The 26,725-nt window shown below is 44.2% G+C and overlaps 2 protein-coding genes across 5 annotated transcripts; one reads left to right on the top strand and one right to left on the bottom strand.

The window, feature by feature from the left end:
- Positions 1-11,429: 11,429 nt before the first annotated feature.
- Positions 11,430-17,746, bottom strand: PSMB9 (proteasome 20S subunit beta 9). The gene is made up of 6 exons (XM_082347243.1): positions 17,576-17,746; positions 15,664-15,731; positions 13,454-13,585; positions 12,656-12,785; positions 12,270-12,411; positions 11,430-11,610 (listed from the first exon to the last, which is right to left on the bottom strand). Exons 1-6 carry the CDS (start codon positions 17,633-17,635, stop codon positions 11,483-11,485), a joined length of 660 nt encoding a protein of 219 aa, XP_082203369.1. The 5' UTR covers positions 17,636-17,746; the 3' UTR covers positions 11,430-11,482.
- A 22-nt stretch (positions 17,747-17,768) lies between these two features.
- TAP1 (transporter 1, ATP binding cassette subfamily B member) lies at positions 17,769-26,093 on the top strand. 4 transcript variants are annotated; one of them, XM_082347182.1, is made up of 12 exons: positions 17,779-17,876; positions 18,064-18,846; positions 19,326-19,440; positions 19,579-19,709; positions 20,469-20,674; positions 21,339-21,536; positions 22,384-22,512; positions 22,675-22,863; positions 23,437-23,610; positions 23,844-24,006; positions 24,300-24,436; positions 25,480-26,093. In XM_082347182.1, the coding sequence occupies exons 2-12, from the start codon at positions 18,249-18,251 to the stop codon at positions 25,744-25,746; spliced, it is 2,307 nt and encodes a 768-aa protein (XP_082203308.1). In that variant the 5' UTR covers positions 17,779-17,876; positions 18,064-18,248; the 3' UTR covers positions 25,747-26,093. The 4 variants fall into 4 exon arrangements, with proteins under 4 accessions (XP_082203309.1, XP_082203308.1, XP_082203307.1 ...); XM_082347181.1 differs by having other exon boundaries at positions 17,789-17,876; positions 18,045-18,846; XM_082347183.1 differs by lacking the exon at positions 18,064-18,846 and having other exon boundaries at positions 17,769-17,876.
- The last annotated feature ends 632 nt before the right edge of the window (positions 26,094-26,725 follow it).

Here is a 26,725-nt window from a genome sequence, read left to right as displayed (position 1 = left end):
GCAAAGCAACTAGGCAGAGACATAAGGGTCAGTGATGCGATGGGTCAAGCATGTTGGAGATTAGGTAAGGATGCATCCACAGCCCACTTGTGGATGTTCATCCCTCAGATACATATCCTCCTTTTATCCAGGGAGACTTAAGGAGAGGAATGTGTACAGATCCAGTGTATATTTCTGCAATTTCACTTCAGCTAAGGAAAAAGAGTGTATATCTTTATTATCAGTGTGTGTATCTCTTCTCAAGTTTCCATCATTCCTACCATAATGCACCACAATTGTTCACTTTCAGTAGGAGTACATCTCAGGCCCATTTTCAGAAAATCAGATTACAGGAGAACATAACCAGGAAAGCATTACTCAAAAGAGCAGATACCTATCATCTGGTGTTCATGGAGCAATTAAACCTCAGACTGATCTACTTAATAAATATTTGTAGCTGCAAGTGGGCTATAGCCTTTGATTTTCAGCTTAATAAGTATTTCTTTTTGCCCTTCAGGTTCAGACTAATATTGATTGTAATTCTCTACTACCACCTAGTGGAAAATCCAACCATTAAAAAAAAAAAAGAAAAAAAGGTCCCATTTTTTATTTCTTAAAATTCCGCAGTAAATACCTGATTTTGTTATAAAATATCTTGTTATAAAAAGTTCAAATCATATAGAAGAGTGTAAAAAGAGTAAAAGGTCTCCTTTTATCACTCCCCTCTCTCCATTTCACTCTGCTTCCCAAAGGTGACCGTGCATTGTGGCCTGTATCCTGCTAGGACATTCCCTGTGCTTTTACATATTCAGGTGTTACAGCAGGAAAAATTCTAAGACATCAGCTAAGGATTGTTTTGTCTTTCTACTATAGAGACAGATAAGGCATTTTACCCTTCATGCCTTGGGTGGCCACAGCAAAACAATGATGATCAAAAGGTTAAGCTCTTGAGCTTCAAATTTACCTTTGAAAACTATGGTAGAAGCAAGATGAATGAAAGGCCTAGATTAGTAAATATCTGGTCAATGCTTATGCCATAAGTGGTAGATTTGGGAAGGACTCCTGATGAAGTTAGGACCAGTTTTCTTGCTTGGAGTTGATACAGAATCCAGGCTTTGAACCCTGTAATCCTTCTAAACTGTGTCACAGATGTTTTTGTTTTACTTTAGTTTAAATAATTTAAATAAAAAAAAACCTGATCTACTAAATTAGGAGGCAAAAAAGGAAACAGGATATTTGATTGTGCTATGCTTGACCTATGACCTATTTGGTTTTCTATTGCCAAAGCCCACAAAATCAAAAACTGAAATTTCTGATCTCATTTTGTGGTTTTTAATAAACTTTTTGGAGGTGTAATTTACATAAACCCAATGGAAACATTTAAAGCAGGGTTCCCCAACCTCTGGGCCACGGACCTGTAGCGGTCCGTGGCCTGTTAGGAACCGGGCCACACAGGAGGAGGTGAGTGGCAGGCAAGCGGGCGAAGCTTCATCTGTATTTACAGCTGCTCCCCATCACTCGAATTACCACCTGAGCTCCGCCTCCTGTCAGATCAGAGACCGCATTAGATTCTCATAGGAGCGTGAAACCTACTGTGAACTGCGCATGCGAGGGATCTAGGTTGCACGCTCCTTATGAGAATCTAATGCCTGATGATCTGAGGTGGAGCTGAGGCTGTGATGCTAGCGCTGGGGACCAGCTGCAAATACAGACTATCATTAGCAGAGAGGTTTGACTGCACAGAGACCATAATAAATCAATTGCTTGTAGACTCATCTCAAAACTCTATCAGTGGGGCTTCCCTGGTGGCGCAGTGGTTGAGAGTCTGCCTGCCAATGCAGGGGACACGGGTTCGAGCCCTGGTCTGGGAAGATCCCACATGCCGCGGAGCAACTGGGCCCGTGAGCCACAATTACTGAGGCTGCGCATCTGGAGCCTGTGCTCCGCAACAAGAGAGGCCGCGATAGTGAGAGGCCCGCGCACCGCGATGAAGAGTGGTCCCCGCTCGCCACAACTAGAGAAAGCCCTCGCACAGAAACGAAGACCCAACATAGCCATAAATAAATACATAAACAAATACTTAAAAAAAAAAAAACTCTATCAGTGAGTGGCAAGTGAAAAGAAGCTCAGGGCTCCCATTGATTCTGCATTATGGTGAGTTGTGTAATTATTTCATTATACATTACAATGTAATAATAATAGAAATAAACTGCGCAATAAATGTAAGGCACTTGAATCATCCCAAAACCATCCCCCCTGCTCCCGTCTGTGGAAAAATTGTCTTCCATGAATCTGGTCCCTAGTGCCAAAAAGGTTGGGGACCGCTGATTTAAAGTATTCAGTTTGATGAGTTTTGACAAATGTATACACTGTGTAACCACCACCCCAATTGATACATAGAACATTCTTCTTGTCTCGAAAAGTTCCTTCTTGCCCTTTTGCAGTCACTTCCCACTCTAGACACCTACTAATTTGATTTCTATCACTTTAAATTGATTTTGGGGGAAAAAAAGAAAAGGATTTGTTCCCCGTCCTCAGATTTTTTTTTTATTTGATCACTGCCATGGGGCATGCAGGATCTTAGTTCCCTGACCAGGGATCAAACCCGTGCCCCCTGCAGTGGAAGCACAGAGTCTTAACCACTGGACCATCAGGGAAGCCCCTCATTTTGCTGTCTTAATTTCTGGGAAGAAAACCTAAATGTAAACATATGTATTTAATCTAATTAACACAGGACATGCTTTTATTTTGTAAACTATTAGCTCTTGTGATCTTTAGACAATGCTGCAAATCATTGTATTAGTTACTCCACTTACTTTCTCAGTAAAAATTAAAAATTCCACCTCTGAAAAACTTCTAAGGTCAATAGTGGTTATTATGTTCAACTTCGTAGTCTCACCTAAATGATTTTATAAGTTTGGACTGATTTAAATTGAGTTAAGTAAGAAATGACTTTTTGATTACCTGCAACATTCTTTTAAAAAAAATTTTTTTTTGTTTTAATTTATTTATTTTATTTATTTACTTTTGGCTGCGTTGGGTCTTTGTTGCTGCATGCAGGCTTTCTCTAGTTGCAGTGAGCTCGGGCTCTACAGCGCAGGCTCAGTGGTTGTGGAGCACGGGCTTAGTTGCTCTGCGGCATGTGGGATCTTCCCAGACCAGAGCTCGAACCCGTGTCCCCTGCATTGGCAGGTGGATTCTTAACCACTGAGCCACCTGGGAAGCCCCACCTGCAACATTCTTAAAAGAAATAACAATTCATAGAGACAAAGAAAAGAAATGCTGAATCACCAAAAAATACTGAATTGCTTTTATGTATATACTCTTGTCCATATTTACTTTTTTCAAAACTGAAATTAAGATGGTAAACTCAAGTCCATTGACAGATGAATGGATAAAGAAGATGTGGTATATATATATATATATATATATTTTTTACACAATGGAGTATTACTCAGCCATAAAAAAGGATGAAATAATGCCATTTGCAGCAACATGGATGAACCTAGAGCTTATCATACTAAGTGAAGTAAGTCAGACAGAGAAAGACAAATATCATATGATCTCACTTATAAGTGGAATCTAAAAAAAATGATACAAATGAACTTATTTACAAAACAGACTCACAGATATAGAAAACAAACTTTTATGGTTACCAAAGGGGAAAGGTTGGGGGGAGGGATAAATCAGGAATTTGGGTGTAACATATACATACAGTACTATATTTAAAATAGATAACCAACAAGGACCTACTGTGTAGCACAAGGAACTATACTCAATATTTTGTAATAACCTATATGGGAAAAGAAGCTGAAAAGGAATATATTATATATATATATATATATATATATATATATATATATATATATATTTACATATATATGTAAAACTGAATCACTTTGCTGTATACCTGAAACTAACACAACATTGTAAATGAACTATACTTCAATAAGAAAAGATGGTAAACTCAATGTGGTATACACATTAGGGTATTGTATTAATAAGATTAATTATATTTTAAAGCTGAAGTTGAAAGCTTTAAATAATATTGTCATCTAACTATACACATATTTGAAACACACACATAATGATGAATTAAAATTAATAAGCAAAGAAAGAGAGGACTTGTTCAAATTTGGTCTTGGAATATTCATTGTACTCTTAAAAAGAGATAGAAAAAGTTTTTATTTCCTTGAGTGTAATCAGCTCAGCAAGCAGCTATTTTCTCTCAGAATACTCTCACTCAGTATCCTGATAAATTTGAGTGCTTTTGCTGATATTTTCATGGCCTTAAATATTTTAAAAACAAATAACAAAAACCCTTTGAATCATGAGAGACCTACAGCTTCTATAATTATTATGTTACCTTCTTTATATTTATTTTAAAATGTTTTATTATCACTCTGGTTATTGGGATAGCAAAAACTTTAACAATTGACCACTCTTAGGTACCTGTCCACTTATATTAATTAAGTGACCAGTTTCCTCTGACAATTCTTTTTTGTTGTTGTTGCCTTCCTGAAGCCTAAACTCTTAATTGAAAATATTAAAACTGTCAAGCTATCTTTTACTGTACTCTAAAAAAACCCTTTTTCCCACTAGGTAGCCACTACCCATTTGACCACTAGGTGGCCCCAAAGCCTTAATCTGTCACAATATGAAATGCAGGAGGCCAGAAGTTAATTAGGTGCATTTTGCATGCTTTATATACTTTAGATTAATTCTATACTCTCAAAAGAGCTACCCTGTGTATCAACCCCACAATGCTGAAAAAGCTGACAAAACACAGGAGCTCAACCTTTCCTTGATTAATCTTGTCCAGGTAAAAATATTGTGAATGTGTGTCATAATGACTGTAGATGTTTCAGGAAGGGTAAAAGCATACTCTTGTTTGTATTCCAAGTCTGGATGGGTGATTTTAATACATTTATTTTAAAGAAGGTTTTGTTTCTGGGTTTAAAATACCCTTGTCAATCAGTAGGAATCCTAGTCTGCACTTTACAGGCTGAATTAGAAGAACATGGAAAGTTGCCAAAGCCCCTCACTGTCTAGAATGTGTAATTACCTTCAGAGTAATGACTCATAAGTCTTTGTGAAATTGTGAGATTTCTAGATTCTACTCCTCTATTCTGATATTGTTGGTTACTGTGATAAATTAAACTGCGCCATCTGGCCAAACAGATGTTTTCTGTTTTTCTCTCATATTTGAAGAAGCCCTCTGCTAGAAGCTATCACCAAAAATTGGGTCTTCTGAGAGAAACAACAGAAAAGGACAATCTCAGGGGCTCAGTGGAAATGATGACCAGGATTTCTTGATTCTTGCTATTGCAGAGAATAGAATTATGAGAACAAATTTACCAGTTTAAGCTGATATGGTCACCTATTGACATCTGTCAAACTGTATCAGGGGACTTAAAAATTGGAACTTATAGACTATTTTAGTACAGAAGCAGAGAAGTCATTAACATAGTCTGCTAGCCCTAGATCAGTGGGACAGGAAATAAGACTGAATGAAACTGTTAACCAATATTTAATTATGGTGATTTATTTCAGAACATTGTTTTAAATGTTCTATTTTCTGATGAGCATGTAAGCAGACCATTTTATTTTCTTCTTATCTATCTGTAATCCTCAGGTTTAGCCTATGCTTATGGAAAATAAAACCCAGTGTTCTTTGAATGATGTCTTGTTCCATTGGAACCACAGAATTCAGGAAAAAATATCCTATAGTAAATCTTAATATAGACTGCAAAGTATAACTACTCAGGAAAAATGAAAGATAATGATGACCCTATTCCTAATTGGAATTCTGACAAATGCTTTTACAATTTTTAAGCTTAGAAAAATCTCAGCTATCCTTTGTTAAAGGACAGTGAGTCAAATTTTGCTTTTTATGGCTACCATAGCTGTATAGACAATCAAATATTTTTGTAGACAGCATCACTGGTGGAATATATGATAATTCTATAGAAAATTTGGTATATAGTTCTTCTCTGCAAATAGTGTTCAAAGTGCTTTTGTGGGTTGCTTTATGTTTTTATGGCAATGTAGTGATATGCAGTGGTTCACATCTCCAAATTTGGAACCCTGAGCATGCCAGAAATGTCACATAAAAAGGAAAATCTCATTTCATTAATCTCATTAATTTCTCTAATAAGACAAAGGACTGCAGTTTGTATGTGGAAACAAGGCCTACAAAATCCTCTGAGCACACTGGTTCCTAGTTTATTGTCCCCACCCGACAGGTGGGAAAGGATGTTAATTTCTGAGGATGAGTTAATTTCAGAATCACTGATGAACTTTGAGAATCTCAGAGAAAATGGGATTTCATCCTCAGTGAAAGGCCCTATAAATGAAGCTCTGAGATGGTGAGTCGGGGAGAGTTCTTGGGATAAGTAAACACTTGCATGGCAATAAAATTATTTCTGGTTATCATAGGAGTAATTAAAACTATGACCTTATGGACTAAAGCCTTCCAGAAAGATGTGAACTGTTAATATCGTTAAGACCTTTGTTTTATTAACTACATGACAAGGAGGTCTTCACATCTTAATCCTAAAACAGGCCAAATAAAAGAGCCTGTCAAATTAAGGATACTGAATTAGAATATTTCTGGAAAATCTTATTTGGTCAATTCATTACTTTACGGGTAGAAATCGTGTAGGGAAAATGTTCCAAAATTTGGAAATAAGGCAAAAATCTGCTTTCTTGATTAATATATGTGAACATTTTCTTATAATCCTGCCTGATTATAATCCTGTTTCAGGGATTGTAACTTGACTAAAAAGAACCCGGCTGGCCCTGTACTGTGAGACGTTAATCTGTAGAAAGCTGATAAGGTGTGATGCCTTTGCTTTTTCTCTGGTAAAGAAGATAACTCCAAGGTTATGATTTTATTGCTTTGTAGTACATTAACCATTTTGAATCTCTAACACAGCGATTTCCCCTGACTATGTGTATCTTTGTTTTGCAAATACTCTTTGAATCTAGTCTCTTGTATTCTTCCTGGTTCCCTCGTTAATGTTTGGTAACACTTTAAAAAATCTAACAAATACATTTCTCCAACATATGGTAGGCTCATCACAAACAGATAACCATCCCCCCCGACCAAGCCCGAACAGGTCTCATAAACCACTTTACTGCTGCTTCCAGGTGCTGCTGCTTCCAGGTGTCGCTCTTTGCTCTGTCATTAGGAATTAGACTTTATTGCAACCACCACTGAAGACACTTCGAAGCCACTTTGGTGACAGGAACTTAGCCTTTTTTACCACTGCTTCCCCCAAAGCCAGTTGCTTTTCCTGTCACCTTTGCCAGCGAACTGAATGCAGGGTAGATGCCCATTTCCTCCTGTCGCTCAGTTGTGAATTGAAGTCTCAGGTGCATGAATTTGATTTTTTTAAAGGTGGGACTTAGGTCCTATATTGGTGCCCTGGCTTCCAAGAGGACTGGGAGAAGTGGGTTTTCTGAATTGTACTATGGGGAGGCAGGACCCATAAAGTCGGGGAAATTTTTACAGTATTCCAAAAGTGTTCAAATCTGATGGGACAGGTAACCAATGTCCTTACATGAAATGTCAGGGGTTGTATGGATTGGCTGCCTTGATAAGTGCTTTGGTTCACGGGCTACATCAGTGGTTCTTCAAGTTCAGTTAACCCCCAGAATAACAAGAAACCATAAAATGATTGTTTTTGTTTTAAGCCACAAAGTTTAGGGGCAGTTTGCTCCACAGCAATAGATAACTGAAACCTATATTGTTTTTTTTTTTTCTTTCTCTAATTTTATTGAAGTATAGCTGATTTGCAATGTTGTGTTAATTTCTGCTGTACAGCAAAGTGACTCAGTTATACACATATTTTTTTAATATTCTTTTCCATTATGGTTTATCTCAGGATATTGAATATAGTTCCCTGTGCTATACAGTAGGACCTGGTTGTTTCAAAACATATATTGTGTAGTTTTGTGTGCATCTGGCTTCTTTATTCAATATTATTTCTGAGATTTATCTACCTTGTTGCATTATCAGTAGTTCATTAATATGCATTGCTTATGCAGTATTCTATTGTATTAATAAGCTACATTTTATTTATCCATTTACTATTGAGGATCTATTTTGTTAAGTCATTTGAGAAAAGTTGTGGACATATGACATTTACCCTAAAATAGTTTGGAATGTGTATTTTAAGAATAAGGATGTTTCTCCTACAAAACCAGAATAACATCATCACCTCTAAGATACTTACCATGGATATAATATTATCAAATACACAGTCTGTATTAAAATTTCCCCTATTGTCCCAATAATGCTCAATTGTAAATGGTTGTTATTTTAAGCTGCTAAATTTTGGTGTCATTTGTTACACAGCAATAGGTAGCTAATGCAGTGAGTATGAGACAATAGAAAAATAGACAATAGACAATAGAAAATTAATTTCCTTCCTTCTTATTTCTTTAGGTTTGCTCAATTGTTCTTTTTCCAACATTTCAGGAGAATTTTTAAGTCATTTATTTTAAACTTTTTTTGTTCTAAGAAATGTATTTGAAGCTATAAAATTCTAAGTATTCCTTTGTGTCCCACAGAATCTGATAGGTAACATTTTTACCACCTGGTTCTAAATGAGTAAATTTCTTTTATGAGTACCTTTTAAATCTGTTATTTATCAATATTTTTTTAGTTTGCAAACCATCAGAATTTTAGGTATCCTTTTGTTATCAAGTTCTAATTTAATACAATATGGATGCTGAATGTAGTTTCAAAGATACTGATACTTCGGAATTTATTGGCGTTTTCTTTATGGCATGATGCATATTCTATTTCAGTTAATGTTCTATGTGATTTGAAAAACTATATATACATTATATCTATATCTATATCTATTTTGTTGTTGTTTTTGGATGATTTACTTTTTAAATGAATCTTTCAAATCTTGTACCTGATTGCATTTCCTTTTTTGCTTTCACTACCCTGTAGCTCAGAGCCAGTTTTATTTTTCACCCATGGATAGCTGGCTGATCAACATGTGGCACGTTAAACTGGCTTTCTGGGGAAAAAACCAAAAAAGTTCTGATGCGTAGCATTGCTGGTTTCCGTAGTATAAATGCTTCCACCATGGTCAATGTCAAGCTACCAATGGTTAACAGTTGCCTCTCAAAATTCCTGAATGTTTTACAATCTGCTCTTGTTAGGCTGTTCAAAACAGCTCCAGCACATCACTTTTCTTTTTTAAAAAGAGATATTCATGTTGTATACTGTTTTTACCTCTTGGCTTCATTTATTTCTTAACTTTACTTTGTCTTTGCTCTAATTATTTTCTTTCTCTTCTCCTCCTCCTCCCCCTCCCCCTCTTCCTTCTCCTTCCTTCCTCCCCTTCCCTCCCCCTCCTCTCCCCTCTCTCCTCCTCCCCCTCCCCCTCCTCTCCCCCTGCTCGTCCCCCCCCTTCTCTTTTTCCTCCTCCTCCTTCTTTTTAAATTGTAAGCTGCTACAAGCCCTTTTTTGGAATAAGGGGCATAAGGATGCAGTTTTTTGGCCAATAAAGAAAAAGATGGCCATCTAATTTTAAAAGGTTTACATCTTAATTCAGTTCTCAAAGTCTTTGCTGTTTTGTGCTGGTTGTGTCATATGTGCAGCTCAGGAGTAACCTGGCTGTCATGAGGATTCATACCTAGAATTAGGGAGCCCCGTCCCCAGCTCTCTCATCTGGGAGATTCCCCTACACTCTCCTGCCCACAGGGGCCCCTTTTCTCAGTTCCTCCAGCCAGAAGGGCAGTGGAGATTCAGCTCAGAAGTGCAGCTCTGTAGCTGATGCCTGACTTCAGGGCAGAGCCATGAGAGGAAAGAGAAAAAACATTGAACCCTCCTTTTCCCCCCAGAGCGTTGCCTTCCCAAGTTTTGACTCTCTCCACAATCCCCCTGCTTTTGTTTATTTTTCAGAGTGGTTTAGTACTCGCTTTTGTCCACTCTCCAGAGTTCGAGTTGGGGAGTTGTGATTGGCAGGAGAGACAGGCTCTTAAACTATTATGTTAAATTTCAAAATAAGTTAAATCTCATGGCTAGAAAGAACTCAAGGCTCTAGTAATTTATTTTTTATTTGTTTATTTTTCAGTTTAAATGGTTGTTCTAATTTTTATTTGCAAAGTACAATTTATTTAACATCTTTATTGGAGTATAATTGCTTTACAATGTTGTGTTAGTTTCTGCTGTATAAGAAAGTGAATCAGCTATATGCATAGATATATCCCTATATCCCCTCCCTCTTGAGTCTCCCTCCCACCCTCCCTATCTAGAGGGCTAGATGGTCACAAAGCACCGAGCTGATCTCCCTGTGCTATGCGCTGCTTCCCACTAGCTATCTATTTTACATTTGGTAGTGTGTATATGTCAATGCTACTCTCTCTTTGTCCCAGTTTACCCTTCCCTCTCCCCTAGGCTCTAGTAATTTTAGATTGTTTTTCTCCAAACCAAATACACACTACCAAGGACATAGGAATGTCTTAGGGTACTTTGAATTTGTATGTTGAGCCTGAGATCCAGAAAGAAAAGCAGACAGAAGCTTCCTGGGTAGCCTACTAGGATTTCTGTTAAATACACCTCTTAACTGCTCACTTATGAGCAAAATGGCATTGAATGTCAAAACTATAAACCATCTTAGAAGTCACTCAACACCTTCATTTGACAGAAGAGAAAATGAGGGCTCAAAGAAGGGGAGTAATTTGTCCTCTCACTCAGAAAGTGCCTGGCAACGATAGGACCAGAACTCAGCCTGTTTCATACAGTTACTCAAACATCTAGTGATGACTTGGTAAGTGTCAAATCATGGGCTGGGCTAATTATTGCAGATTTCAAGGAGGAGATGCTATATGAAGCTTGCGGTTATAGAAGGTTTCATGTTGTGTTAGAGGAAAGGCATATGGTAAACTAAATCCCCCATCTCAGCTTTTGAACTTGCCATGACTTACTCTTCCTAAGTTCCCATCTATCCGTACACAGAAGTAGTTGTCCTACCTACATAAGATTTTTTTGTTTGGGTTCTAAGAAATAAAGTTTATAAGCATGTAGCTAATGCTTGGTTCAATAAATATAGCTTTTTTGGTTCTTGTTATTAGTCTTTGAAATTCACAAGTACCCCCCCCCCACCAAATATTTAAGTACTTATCAGTTTTTGGTCTCTAATGTGAATGAACGCATTATGAAAGGAATTCTTTTCCATGTGAGTTTGCTGGTGCTCTTAGCTAATTCTCACGTGTGTAGCTGTCTTAGCTACCTATGACCTGTCATGTGTAGAGCTCTTCCTAGTTCTAGTATACACCCCGCCTCCCTGCCCACCTCTCTCTCTCCTGTGGGAAAGATGTTTTAGACCTGGGGACAAAAGAACAAAAAAGATATGCTAACATCTGGGTGGGAAGAAGCCCCCTTCCCAAGCTTTATCTCCCTGAGTGACCATGACCATACCAGCTTCCGGTCCCAGAAAGTTTATTATAAAATAAAGAAGGGAAGTCTGAGAAAGATTCACTCGTCATAGAATTTCGGCAGCTCATTGCCCAAGATGACTCGATGGTCCACACCAGCGGCTGTGATCGTGACCAGGTAGATGACGCCCCCACTGGAGCCATCCCGGTTCATGGCCAGAGCAATAGCTGCAGAGGGTTTCAAGTTGCAGAGAGGAAGAGAGAATGGCTTAGCTTCAAATATCGTTTCCCTTCCCTCCGGTCCATATGCCTATGACCACTTTCAGACTTCAGAACCCATCTCCTAGAGATGCATATTTAGTGGTGGTCAACCAACTTTAAAAAAAAAAAAGTCTTCACATAATGTCCATGGTCTCAATACTCCTGCCATGATTGATTTCAAGTTATAAATAGATAAATAAGCAGCTCCCCAACCTTGAATATTTAACAATCGACTCTTATGAGCGGGCCCAAGCTAGCTCACCACTGGTTCTTGTGGTCACCCATAAACCTAGTCCTGGTTTATGCCTTTTATCCTGAAAGCCCATCTAGTTTAGCCTTTGTCCTGCCATCTCTCACTCTCAAAAGTGTCCCAGTTGGGACGTTTTCTCTCTTTTTTTTTTTTTTTTTGGCCGTGCCGCATGGCTTGCGGGATCTTAGTTCCCCCACCAGGGATCCAACCCGGGCCTGGGGAAGTGAAAGCGAGGAGTCCCAACCACTGGACCGCCAGGGAATTCCCATTGGACATTTAATTAAATGGTCACCCACGTATTCCTATTCCTCATACTCTACCTCCTTCCCACATTTAACAACCCCTGCCCCAGGTACCCTTCCACTTGCTGAGTTACCATTCGTGGTGAAGCGCCTGCACTCCTCTGGGGACATGCCTGGTTTGTACGCCGCGTCCACGTAACCGTAGATATAGGTGCTGCCAGAGCCACCGATGGCAAAGGGCTGTCGAATCAGCATCCCTCCCATGGTCCCATATACCTGGGGGAGGCATCCTCAGGTCAGACTCTAGAAGCCTCCCTCCTCTGCTCACCACTGAGACAAGCAGGTGGTGTCCACACTCTGCAGTGAAGCCGCAGCATCTCATGCCCTTCTCCTTTGAGACTATCCTACATTTTCGAGGCAGTGTCTTTGGAACTCTTGGCGAGAATGCCATATGACCTCCATCTCCCTCTCTGCAGGAGAGGGGAACCCCAAGGGACGGAGGACATTGGGAGAGACTCACCTGGCCCCCTTCGCGTCGGTCCCAGCCTGCTACCATGAGATGTGCAGACAGGTCCTCCCGATATTTATAGGTGATATTCCTCACCACGTTTGCAGCAGCCAGAACAAGTGGGGGTTCCTCCAGTTCCATTCTAAAGGAAGGGTTAGGAATAGGCAGCAATATGATTTTCCTGAAGTTCCACCCTCCTGGGCCATTACCATCATCGCTGCCGGGGGAACACCCGAAACCTATAGCTGCAAGGATTCAAACTCTAGCTCCCCTCCCACATGTGCAGGGGAACCAGAGTCTCACATCACCCACTGGGAAGAAGGTTTCAATTGCTAATTGTTCTCCCTCCTTTACTCTGTCCCACCCCCAGCCCCCAATGACATAATTCTCCTGACTGCCAGAGCCCTGCCCATGTGGGTAAAAGCAGGTAAACTTTACTTCTGCCCTAATGACCTTGGTTTCCCCCAGGGTCACCACCTGATATTATGGTGGCCCACGTCCTAATCTTCTTCCCCACTATTTATATTAGGAGAGTGATTTGCAGTTTTTGAACTACTTTCACTCATATTTTTTGATTCTGGAAATAACCATCTGGTGAGGTAGGGTAGGTACTATTAGTTATCTCTACTCTACAGGTGTAGAAACCAGCTTCGAGAGATTCAAGTGCCAGTTCAACACTAATGAAAGCCGGAGGCAAAGCAAGAATTTTTCATTTTCCACAGCAGTGCTCCTGGAACAGGACTCTGTATAGGGGTTCACTGGTTGGGGGAACTCTAGGTGGTGTGGACTGGGGACCCCAAAACTTCATACCCATGGAGCTCCAGCTGGTAGGCAGCCATGTCTGCTATGGCCTGAGCATCAGCAGCCGAGCCAGAGAGAGCACAGTAGATGCGCTGGTGCAGGGGTGACAGCTTGTCAAACACTCGGTTCACCACCGCCTCTCTGTCAGGAAGGAGTCAAAAGTCATCAACGTTAGAGGTACTGATATTTTACAAAATTTTATTGAAGTTTAGTTGATTTACAATGTTGTGTTAATTTCTGCTGTACAGCAAAGTGATTCAGTTATACATATACATATTCTTTTTCATATTCTTGTTCATTATGGTTTATCACAGGATATTGAATAGAGTTCCCTGTGCTATACAGTAGGACCTTGTTGTTTATCCATCCTATATATACTAGTTTGCATCTGCTCACCCCTAACTCTCAATGCATCCCTTCCCCACCCCCCTCCCCCTTGGCAACCACAAGTCTGATCTCTACGTCTGTGAGTCTGTTTCTGTTTGGTAGATATGTTCATTTGTGTCATACTTTAGATTCCACATATAAGTGATATCTTTTGGTATTTGTCTTTCTCTTTCTGACTATGCTTAATATGATAATCTCTAGGTCCATCCACGTTGCTGCAAATAGCATTATTTTATTCTTTTTTATGGCTGAGTAATAGTCCATTATATATATATATATATATATATATATATATATATACACACACACCACATTTTCTTTTTTTTTTAAATTTTTTATTGGTGTATAGTTGATTTACAATGTTGTGCTAGTTTCAGGTATACAGCAAAGTGAATCAGTTACATATATACATATATTCACTCTTTTTTTTTTTTTTTTTTTTTTAGTATAAAGACAATCCTCAGAATGGGAGAACATATTTGCAAACGAAGCAACTGACAAGGGATTAATCTCCAAAATATAATGGCTCATGCAGCTCAATATCAAAAAACCAAATAACCCAATCAAAAAATGGGCAGAAGATCTAAACAGACATTTCTCCAAATAAGACATACAGATGGCCAAAAAGCACATGAAAAGATGCTCAACATCACTAATTATTAGAGAAATGCAAATCAAAACTACAATGAGGTATCACCTCACACTGGTCAGAATGGCCATCAACAAAAAATCTACAAACAATAAATGCGGGAGAGGGGTGGAGAAAAGGGAACCCTCCTACATTGTTGGTGGGAATGTAAATTGCTACAGCCACTATGGAGAAGAGTATGTAGGTTCCTTAAAAAACTAAAGATAGAATTACCATATGACCCAGCAATCCCACTCCTGGGCATATACCTGGAGAAAAACATAATTCAAAAAGATAGATGCACCCCAATGTTCATGGTGTACCACGTCTTCCTTACCCGTTCCTCTGTCGATGGACATTTAGGTTGCTTCCATGTCTTGGCTACCGTAAATAGTGCTGCTATGAACATAGGGGTGCATGTATCTTTTCGAATTATAGTTTTGTCTGGATATATGCCCAGGAGTGGGATTGCTGGATCATATAGAGAGTTGCCAAAATTTTTGATGTTCATCTTTCGGTGTTTCTCAAATTTATTTCATGAGAGAATGGCTTCAGAGTACATGAAATTTAATGCTTGGATTAAAGCAGGAAGCAAAGAATTGTCTCAAACAAATGAAACACTGTAAGTAATGATCAAAATTAGATTTATTTTCAGGCTTAGATTTTTATAATAAAACAAAAAATACTAAATTAAGCTAAGACTAATCTTCCCCTTATTAATTTTTCTTGGTTATTAACCATCTTGAGGAAGTTATGTGTTCTATGGAACATAAAGTAAGTAATATTGATCTAATCCTGTATACTTATTTTGTATGTGAGGAAACTGGCCAGAAGGGAGAAAGACAAACTTAGTTCAACATGTGATGGATCAGAAACCAGAATATCTGCTTGGCAGGACCATCTTTTCTATCTCTAAACATAGATGGAAGGTGGGCCCCTGAAATCTCTATCTCCTAAACCCTTTTCAGACCCGATTCCGTGACTCCCTGGGACAGGCCACATTAGCATCCAGGCCCCAGATTCTTCTCCATGAATTCAGAGACCCAAATACCCACCCAATATCTTATCATAGTGGCCTTTCTGAAAGGTTCACTCAGTTTCTCCAATGCTTCAGTTTGCCAGTCTCTTTATGAATGGTTAAGAAAAATGTGCACTGGGGGCCATTAGCTTCCTTCCAAAAGTACACACCGGCACTGGTACTCACCCTGCAGACACCCGGGAATCAGATCCCACCACGACGCCCCCATCAAACTCTACCGCCATGATGGTTGTCTGCAGAGACACAGAGGATGGAACGTCAGAGCAGCAAGAGCCTTGATCCCTTCATGTTACAGATGAGGAAACATTCTCAGAATGGGGAGGCGACTGGCTCAAGGTTATACAGTAATTTAGCCCAGAGCTGACTCCCAGAATGGGATTTTTTTCTTCATCTTTCCATTTTCTCTCGTCTCTCCCAGCAGCAAGGGAATGTCAGAGCCTGGCAGTGGTATCACACAGAAAGAATGGCATCCCTAGAATCCTTTCCACTGTAAAGAGAGAGAGGTGGAATGAGGCTCCTAGGGGCATAAGTGCTCCCTTTGAGTTAAGGGCTAAGGGGGGGCACTTCCAAGTCCCGGTGACGCAGCTCCACAAATGAATTACCTCCGCATGCGCTTGTTGTGTGTACAGATGTGCTACAGACCTCCCCACGCAGAGAGTGACCGTGACCTTGGGAAACAAGCTCAAGCCCTTTTTTTGGGCCCACAGTCATCCACCCCACCACCCCTTAATCAGAAGTGAGCTCTTTCAGTTTACTGAACAACACAAAACATCTCAGTGGTCAGTGGTTAGCATGGCCACGTGTCAAGGAAGGAGGAAAGCAGCAAGAAACACATGGGACAGTTTAAAATAGAGGTCTCATTTAAGGATTTCTTATCAAGAGGTAAACAGCCAGGGGAAGAGAGTAGCCAGGGAAAGAGATCTGTACCAAAAGAGGATTTGATTGGGGAGTTTGAGCTGACTTTTTCAGGTCAAGAAAAGAAATTAAACAAAAGAATTAAGGAAGAGTGAAGGAGGATAAAGCTACATTTTTTTACTCCTGTTGAACTGGAAAGAGCCTTAAAGATCCTACAAATGAAGAAACTGAGTCATAGAGAACGCAAAAGACTTGTCCAAGGTCACACAGGACTAAAACCCAGGTCTAGCTCCCATGCTTTGTTTTGACTTCTACTTCTTACTTTTCACTGCTCATCTGGCAGTGAGGAGAGATATTCTAATTTATAAATGGTTTTACGGCTATACTTCTCACCACTCCATAAGTTACTCTGGCCTCCAGGGATGTTGGCCGAGTGTTCATTTTGACATACTGATTCATCATGAATAGCACAGCAGAGAACAGGGGCAACCCCATCCAAGAGGTTATTCCTATATAACAAAGCTGCCCCAAAGCTAAGCTTGGTGGCAGTAGTTTGAGAGCAGAAGCCGGCCTGCCTTGGGCTGCCATCTGCCCCAGGGGTCCAGCCTTGGCAAAAGTCGTCCAGCACGTTGTGGAGGTGGGTGGGGAAGACATGGGGAAGGGAGCACGGTGGCACCTGGGCCAAGGAGGAGCCTTCCTGGGCCAGGCTGGGGAAGGTCACCTCCAGCTCACATGGAACCCCCATTATCAGTGCTGGGGCTATGAGTTACCCACGGGCTAGTTTATCAAAGGTCTGTGTGATGCGTCCCTTCTCAATCAGTGCCCATACTCCCCTCTCTCAAGTGCTGTCCTACTTAACCCAGGGCACCGTTTCCTTTTCTCTGTGCACCTTCTCTAACCCCCTCCCTTGATTTAACCAGGCGCTCTCTCTAGCCCAGAGTGAAAGCGAAAGCGCTTTAGGGCAGCTTCTCCTTAACGCTTCCAGCTCAGAGCCAAAGCACCCCTTCTCCACCTGCCTCCCGTGCCCAGTCCCTTCGCGGACCCGTAGACGACCCCTTCAGAATACAGACGCCCGTGTTCATTTCGGGATGTGAGCACTGGCGGCTACAAGCTATCTCCCCACTCTTGTTAGTCTCCAAATTCACTCTTTGGCGCTTCCAGGGTCCCCCTATCGCTCCATTTCCTCCACCCCTCCGCTAACCCTCAAGCCCAGACTCATTACCCCGGTGTGGACTTCTCTGGCCCGGGGTAAGTCTCCGGTGGGTGCTCCCGCCCGCAGCATCCCGGCGCCGCGCTCCTCGCCGCCTGGGGCACTGGTTTGCGACCTGGGACAGCGCGCTGCTCGCTGCCTACAGCTCCGCCCCTTCTCCACGCCCGCCAGGGGGCGCCCGGGTCCATGCCGCGAGGCTTCGTATCCGGGCGCTAACTTGCGCGGGGCAGAACTGCCCGGAGATAGATGACGTAGAAACCCCACCCAGAGGCTGGAGTGAGAAAGTCGCGACAAGTGGATCCCGCAAGTGGAGGTGAGGACAGGAGGGTCGGGTGTTGGGAATGGAGAAGGTGGGGCACCAGGGCTTGCTCCCCTAAACATCGGATCTGATGTCGACGCCCTCCCCCCCACATAGTCCGGGCGGACCGCCTTCGGAGTGGGCGGGTCTGGAGAGCCGGAGACGCTTTCGTTTTCCCTTTAGCGTAAACCGCTCACTTCAGGCCGGCGCCGGCAGGCTCGGTGGGTTCCCGGGACTTTCCGAAGCCCCGCCCCGGCTCGCCCTGCTCTCTCCCCGCCGCGGTCCGGGCGTCCGCCCTGCTACGACTCCGACAGCTTCCAGAGACTCCGTCCCGGCGAGGACGGCGAGAGTCCCAGGACCCGGGCCCGCCTCGAACCGCGCGCGCCCATGGCCTGCTCGGAGTCCCCCGCTCCCTGCGGGTGTCTCCGCCTCTCCCGAGCCTCCCTCGCGTGCCTGGGGACAGCGCTGCTGCTCCTCGCCGACTGGATGCTGCTCCGGCTGGCGCTGCCCCGAATAGCCTCCCTGCTGGTACCCCCTGCGCTGCCGCTGCTCCGGGTCTGGGTGACGGGCCTGAGCCGCTGGGCGGTGCTGTGGCTGGGAGCCCGAGGCGTCCTCGGGGCAGCGCTGGGCTTCCGGAGAGAAAGCGCAGGAGTCCGGGGATGGCTGGCTGCTTTGGAGCCGCTGGCGGCGGTGCTGGGCTTGGCCCTGCCGGGACTTGCCTCGTTCCGAGAGCTGGGCCCGTGGGGAGCCCCCAGGGACGCTGACAGCACCCGGCCACTGCACTGGGGAAGTCGCCTGGACGCCTTTGCGCTCAGCTACACGGCGGCACTGCCTGCGGCCGCCCTGTGGCATAAGATCAGGAGCCTTTGGGTGCAAGGAGCTCACGGCGCTTCTGGGGTGGCGGTGCGCCGGCTTCTAGGCTTCCTGGGCCCAGAGAAAGAACGCCTCCCGCTCATTCTGGCCCTGTTGGTACTCTCCTGTCTTGGTAAGGGGGATGCAGGGGGAGAGGGACGAGGCTAGAGGACTGGGAAGGAATCGAGAGTAATGGTCAGTGAGATAGATTGGTATGAGTTCTCGGAAATGTGGATGAGGGGAAGGGGACCCAGCTCAGGTCTTGAGAAGAGCCCCCACTCCCCACCCCAGTGGAGAGGGAAGAGCCCTGTACTGGGTAGGAGTCAGGAGTCCTGGACTCCAGGGCTGCCCCGGGCGTTGTTTCACTGGCCACCTTGGACAAGGCCTTTCCTCTGGGGCAGCCCATCCTATGATCCCTAGGCTTCCTCATTCAACCTCTAAAGGTCTGGTGGGGCCACAGGGTTTTGAGTTCCCAGGTGGCCCGTTTAGGTGTAGATTGTGTCTTTCTGCCACTGCCCTCCAGGATTATGGGCAAAGGTGAAAGGAGGGTGGGCCGGGGGCCGTCTGGTTAGAGCTGACCTGCTTAGACTTGATATTTCTCTCCCTCCCCAGGGGAGATGGCTGTTCCATTCTTCACGGGCCGTTTCACGGACTGGATTCTACATGACAGGACAGGCGCTGCCTTCACTCGAAACATAACTCTCATGTCTGTCCTCACCATAGCCAGGTCTGGGGGCTGAAGTTGGAAGGCTGGGGATGGGGGAACCCTGAAAAAGAGGGAGTTGAAAGTTGGGGCTACCGTCCAGAGTGCATTTCTGGGGGGTCCCCTGACCATGCCCGGCCCTCCTTCTCTGTCTCCCTCTAGCGCAGTGCTGGAGTTCACGGCTGATGGAATCTACAACAGCACCATGGGCCGCGTGCGCAGCCACCTGCAGGGAGAGGTGTTTCGGGCTGTCCTGCGCCAGGAAACAGAGTTTTTTCAAAAGAACCAAACAGGTTTCTCATGAAACTCTTCACTATCCGTCCACTTACTGTTTATATCCCCATACATCTTTTTACTTATAACCTTGATCCTTCTCTCACACGTAAACGTCGTCATGTCTTATTCTTGACGTACCTCAAGAGCAAAATACATATACTCCTTACCTTCAGAAAAACCTAGTGTTTCCATCCAAGATTTTCCCACAGATATATCCCTCTGTGTGTATTTAGATAGAAATGACAAGAATTTCAAACCTGGAAATTTTGAGGTCACAGAGTCCAACCACCTCGTTTTACAGAGAAGGGAACTGAGGCCCAGACCCTAAATGCCAACACTTGCATAGACACGTATGGATAGAGATGAACTTGGGAATAGAAGCCATCTCTTGATTCCCAATCCAGGACTTGCTACAGTTTCCTGGACTGCTTTCTAGCAGCACCTTCGTTTTTCTCCAGCTCTGTTATATGATCAGTTTAAGTTTTTCCTGCCTATGTGCAGGGGATATACAAGTTCTTTAGAGAACAGAAATCTGTCAGAGAATTAGAAATTCACAAGGGCATCAATTTCTTTAGAGTTAAAAGGAAGGTCTTTGGCTAGGCTTTTCCTCTGGAACCCATTCTCCTTGAGTTGAGATTCCAAGCCTCCCTAAACCACTGACCTTGTTTTCCAGACCTTCTTAGAACCCCTCCCCCTGGCACCCTGGCTCATTGCCAGTCCTTCCCATCACTCTGAGCTTCTCACTCACTCACTCTCTTCTCCTCAACCCTTGGCAGGTGCCATCACATCTCGGGTCACAGAGGACACGTCCACCATGAGTGAGTCTCTGAGTTCGCAGCTGAGCCTCTTGCTGTGGTACCTTGGGCGTGGACTGTGTCTCTTGGGGCTCATGCTCTGGGGGTCCCCGTCCCTCACCATGGTCACCCTGCTCACCCTGCCACTACTTTTCCTTCTGCCTAAGAAGCTGGGAAAATGGCACAAGGTATGTCCAGGGAGTTGCCTCAACCTATACTGACCCTCATTGCCCAGACTTGGTGGGCTCTCCTCACAGATTTCTTTCCTGGCACCTTCGCTGATTCTTCATCTTTTTGAAACTCCTTGTCCATGTTCCTGGATTTCTCAGTGTCGATCTTCACATTCTCTGTGTCTTCTAATGTCTGCCTACAATCTGTCTTTAAGCATATGATCACCGAGGTTGGGATTAACATATACGTACTACTATATATAAGATAGATAAGTAACAAGGATCTACTGTACAGCTCAAGGAACTCTACTTGATACTCTGTAATAGCATATATACGAAAGAACTCTGGAAGAGAATAGATACATATGTATGTATAAATAAATCACTTCGCGGTATACCTGGAACTAACATAATATTGTAAATCAACTATACTCCAATATAAAATGAAAACTAAAAAAAGGAATATGATCACTAGTCTCAAGAATATGATCCTCTATGACCCTTCTGAGTCATTTTCCTCTTCTCTGTATCTCTTTAGTATCCGTGGGGGATATAGCTGTGTCCCTTTCTCTTCTGTCTCTCTGCCCTTTCTCACCTTTAATCTCTAATTGGATAACTCAGGTCCTAGTGTCCCTTATGGTTTGCCACCCACGTGTGACATCTCTTGTCCATGTCTCCACAGGTGCTGGCAGCACAGGTGCAGGAATCTCTGGCAGAATCCAGCCAGGTGGCCATTGAGGTGCTGTCAGCTATGCCTACCGTCCGGAGCTTTGCCAACGAAGAGGGTGAGGCCCAGAAGTTCAGGCAAAAGCTGCATGAAATGAAGACACTCAACCAGAAGGAGGCCCTGGCCTACGCGGTCAACCTCTGGACCACCAATGTGAGCACCTGGGGATGAATGCCTATTCCCTGGTCCCCAAGATGCTTCAGTGCCATTCCCTGTCCCATGACCCTGCTCCACACTCTTCCTCCGCTGGGCAATGGTGGGTTCAGTGTCTGTATCCCAGCAACCAGAGGCTCCATGACCCCACTCAGTGTTCCTAACCCCCTCCCTCTTTTCAGGCATGCTAGATGGCTTCCTTTCCCTAGGGTGCACGAAATCTCCCCGACCCCCTTTGTAGGAAAGTGCCAAGTCTTCCAGTCCCAGGGCCTTCCTCTGCCTCATGGGGGTTGCTCAGGGAGCTATATATTCCTGCACCTGGGCCTGCTTCATGCCGGAACTATGCGGATGTACTCCTGAGAGCCATGGGAATAGCGGAAGCCAAGGATGCGGGGCATCTTGTGATGTAATTGACAGAGAACTAGATCAGCGATCAGAAGTTCCTGCCTTGATGCTGCCACTTACTAGCTCTGGGACCACGGGCTATTAACTTACTTTCTCTGAGACTTTTTTCTCATTTTAAAAAATGGGAGTAATATAACCTAGTTTATAGGGCTCTTGATATGAATATGAAATGACATTACATTCATGAAAGCCTTTTGTGAAGAGCAAGATGCTCCCCAAACAGGGCGCTACTGGTGATGGTGATGGTGATAATTGACTTCTATCATGGGTGACCGAGTGAGACTGCATGGGATGCCATGGTTCATTCTTTAATACCTATTGAACCCCCTGAGTTACTTGGGGAAAGGGGACGCTATCTCTCCTTAATGTTAATGATTCTGGTTCTTTGCACCAGAATTTTAGATTTTCCTTCCACAGTCCCTTTTCTCTGTGGTCTCCACAGATCTCAGGATTGCTGCTGAAGGTGGGAATCCTGTATTTCGGTGGGCAGCTGGTGACAAGTGGGTCTGTAAGCAGTGGGCTTCTGGTCACCTTTGTTCTTTACCAGATCCAGTTCACCACAGCTGTTGAGGTGAGGTCCTTCCGTTCTTACTCCCCAGTGCTTTTCCTTCCCCTGTGCCGTCACCATCTGAGTCAATTTCCTTCCCTCCTTTGCCCTTCTCACATCACATAATCCTGGTAACAGATTGGGTCCCTCCCATCCCCTGCCTCACTATTCATACCTCCCCTCCAGGTACTGCTGTCCACCTATCCCAGGGTACAGAAGGCTGTGGGCTCTTCAGAGAAAATATTTGAATACCTGGACCGGATCCCTCGCTGCCCAGCCAGTGGTGTGTTCACTTCCTTAAAGTTGCAGGGCCTCGTCCAGTTCCAGGGTGTCTCCTTCGCCTACCCAAACCGTCTAGATGTCCCAGTGCTGCAGGTACAACCTACCAATCCCTGTATTCTACCAACCTCACCCTCAACTCGAGCACCCTAAATTTTCTCCCTGCCTTCAACCTGCTTAGCACCAGGTTTAGACAGAGCCTCCCTCACCCTTCAAAGGCAAAGTCGAGATCACGCGTTCCACAAAACTGCCCCCAAGCTCAAGGACCAGGCTGGATTTCCAAGAAGAATGGAAGAGGAGGCTCTCAGGGAGAAGGCTCTCCTATCCTAAGGCGTCATGGAAGCAAAAGCTGTGTCTCCAGTCTTCCTTTTTCTTTCCATCTGTAGTTTGGAATGTGATTTTTTTCTTTTTTTTCATGCTATCTGAGATTGAGTGTGTGGCACAGTGGTGCTTAGTCTTTGCCTTTGTGTTTGTTTCATCTTCCATCTCTACTCCATGGGGAGGTGTCTGTGCATGTGGAAGGGGAGTAGTTGCTGTACTTCCGCATTTTCCTCCTTTCTTCTCTGGGGGAAGACATTGACAAGACAACATAACAAGACAATGACTGACAGGTCTCAAGGTTAGGGGCCTCCGGCTGCCTCTTAGTGTGTGTGATTCTGTGGCTTCCAGGGTCTGACGTTCACCCTTCGTCCTGGTGAGGTGACGGCGCTGGTGGGGCCCAATGGGTCTGGGAAGAGCACAGTGGCTGCCCTGCTGCAGAATCTGTACCAGCCCACCGAGGGGCAGGTGCTCCTGGACGGGGAGCCCCTTCCCAAATATGAGCACCGCTACCTGCACAGACAGGTGAGCAAGAAGATGGCATGGGGGAGGGCAGGGAGCCTCAAGTCAGAAGAGCATTCTTACCGAGCGCTCTGAACAGAGTGTTAGGAGACCTTAGGTGGAGGTGAGCGTGCGGTCAGGAGAGAGGCCGTGTAATTTTGTGATATGCTTCCAATAGAGATTCTCAGTCTTCAATCTCTAGAGAACCACACTCCTGTGTTCCTTGTTCTATGACTCTGCATCGTATTTTGTCCCAGGTGGCTGCTGTGGGACAAGAGCCACAGCTATTTGGAAGAAGCTTGAAAGAAAATATTGCCTATGGCCTGGTCCAGAAGCCAACCATGGAGGACATCACAGCTGCTGCAGTGGAGTCTGGAGCCCACGGTTTCATCTCTGTACTCCCTCAAGGCTACGACACAGGTGCTCTCTCCACTCACATCACCACCCAGACATCTTCACCTTCCTTGTAACCGCAGTAGCCTTGCCTTGATTCCTTAGCTCCCCCCACCCCACTGACATCAATTTGAAGTTGTAAGATCTTGTTCCTATGGCTCTTTCATCCTCATGTCCTCAGAACTCCTTTACCTTCCTAGAACCTTCCCTACCTTGCTGCATCCATCAGTCCTTGGTGTGCGTGTACATGTGTGTGTGCATGCGCACACATGGGTGCACATGTGCTTATTCAGCTCTCACCTTGGCCCTTGTCTCTGCAGAGGTAGGTGAGGCTGGGGGCCAGCTGTCAGGGGGTCAGCGACAGACAGTGGCCTTGGCTCGAGCCTTGATCCGGAAACCATGTGTACTCATCCTGGATGATGCTACCAGTGCCCTGGATGCAAACAGCCAGTCCCGGGTAAGAGAATCATCTTCTTAATGCCTATTTCCCATCCAGTCCTCCTTCCTTCTCTCATCCTTTGTTATTATACTAACATCATAATTCTCCAAACTGGTCCTTGCAATTCTCAGTTCCCATTAGCTTCTCCCCAAGATGCCTAAAACCAGTTAAAAGAGATGATCTACAGACCCTGAATCTGTGAAGCCAAACATAAGCAAAAGACCATCCTCATAATACTAATATGAATTGAAATTTTACTATGTGCTGGACGTGCTGGATGGCCCTTAACATGTAGTCTCTTGCTCACTTATTCATCGTGAATGCTTGTGAGCTGGGTGTTGTTATCCTCATCCAACAGATGATAAAACGGAGGCTAAGAGAGGTTGAATAACATGCTCACTGTCATTCAGCTATTGAATAGCAGAGCCTGGACCCCAATTCAAGTCTGCCTGACTTGAATGCTCATGCTTTTTACTAGTAAGTTATATTTCCTTAAAAGAGAATATAAAAATTAGAGAGGAGAGACTCTTCAATACCCTTCACTCTTTTCTTATGGGATTCACCCTAGGGCTCTTTCTTTCATTACATTTTTTTTTTTTTTAATTTTTGTTGGAGTATAGTTGATTTACAATGTTGTGTTCATTTCAGGTTTACAACAAAGTGAATCAGTTATACATATACATATATCCACTCTTTTTTTTTTTTTTTAGATTTTTTTTTTCCCATATAGACAATTACAGGGTACTGAGTAGAGTTCCCTGTGCTATATAGTAGGTTCTTATTAGTTATCTATTTTATATACAGTAGTGTGTGTATGTGAATCCCAATCTCCCAGTTTAGGACTCTTTCTTTTATTCCACCGTTGCCACCTCATGTAAACAGCCCTTCACAAATCAAAGGTTTGACAGAGAAGCACCCAGAAGGAGAATCTTCAATTTCCTTGGGGTTATTGGCAGAGGTGGCAATGATCCTGGCGAGGTCTGTCCCAGCTCTGGAAACACAGATGTCTCCCTGAGCTGGGAGTGGTCCCCTGGTCTGACAGAGTGTATGTTTTTTCTCAGGTGGAGCAGCTCCTGTATGAAAGCCCTGAGCGGTGCTCTCGGTCTGTGCTTCTCATTACCCAGCGCCTCAGCTCATTGAAGCAGGCTCACCACATCCTCTTTCTGGAAGGAGGCACCATCATTGAGGCGGGAACACACCAGCAGCTCATGGCGAATGAGGGACGCTATTGGACCATGGTTCAGGCTCCTGGTGGGTCAGGTGCTCCAGAAAAAGACTCCTCAGACCCGCACACTCCATCTCCGTCCCTTTTTCCCTCCTCTCTATAGTGGAGAGTTTGAGAACAAAGGTCTTACCAGAGTTGCAGAATGGGCAGCTGCTACTGGGAGTGGTGACATTCTAAAACATAACCCTTGAGGTGATGCCTGAAATTTTGCCATGAGTGTTAGTTGCTCTCCAAGCTCCTCTTGGTTATACAGATTTCCTGGAAGAAAACAGGCTTTAGAACTCCTTAGTGTAACTGGGTTTGGAGCCAGGGTTGGTGTGGCTAGCATAAGAAATATTTAGAATACACAGAAAGGGAGGGTCAGCTCCTTTTCAACCTGACCCGAGGCATATGCTGGCCCATAAATACCCTGTGGTTTCTTGATATTTATAATAAAATTGGTGTCTTGTACTGTGGTTTCTCGTGTTTTCAGTGGACCAAATGGCCCATCGACCATTGCAGTACCATATTCAGGAGCTGGGTCCCTCCCTCCTTCAGCATCCTCAGTGTTTCCCAGCCCTAAGTGTGCCATCTTCTCCCTTAAGTTTTCTGTTTCCTATGGTTGCCCCCTTCACTTCTCCATCCCCCTGTGCCCGACCCCAAGGATGAGCCAGACAGGGGGATACAGTGCCCTTCAAGGCACCAGCAGCTTCAGTGCCTCAGAGCCCGGAGGTGGAGGATGGAGGATGAGCACGTCTAGAGAAAGTTCACCACCTTGTTCGCTCGCCCACCCCAGTCCTTTACAGCAGGGCTCGCCCGGTTCTGCAGTGGCACCTGCCCCGGTTACTCAGCGTAGTGGGCGGGGTGGTCTAGTAAATCTCTTCCATTCAGGGAGGGCCGTGGTAGTGTGACGTCAACAGTTGCCGGGCAGATTAGGCCAACTCAGGTTGCAAGGAGAGGCGGGTTTTAGAGACGTTGAACACGACAGTGCTCAGTCAAGCAAGAATTACGCGAGTAGGTGTGGGCAGAAAGGGCAGTTCTTGTGGGTGGCTACAGGTCAGGGAGACCGTTGAACCGGGAGAGGCCCTAGGAGGGACCAGGTC

Source organism: Balaenoptera borealis, assembly GCF_965194805.1.
Source record: "Balaenoptera borealis genome assembly, chromosome: 12".
In the NCBI taxonomy this organism is placed as follows: Eukaryota; Metazoa; Chordata; class Mammalia; order Artiodactyla; family Balaenopteridae; genus Balaenoptera; species Balaenoptera borealis.
This window is presented reverse-complemented; position numbering and strand designations above follow the sequence as displayed.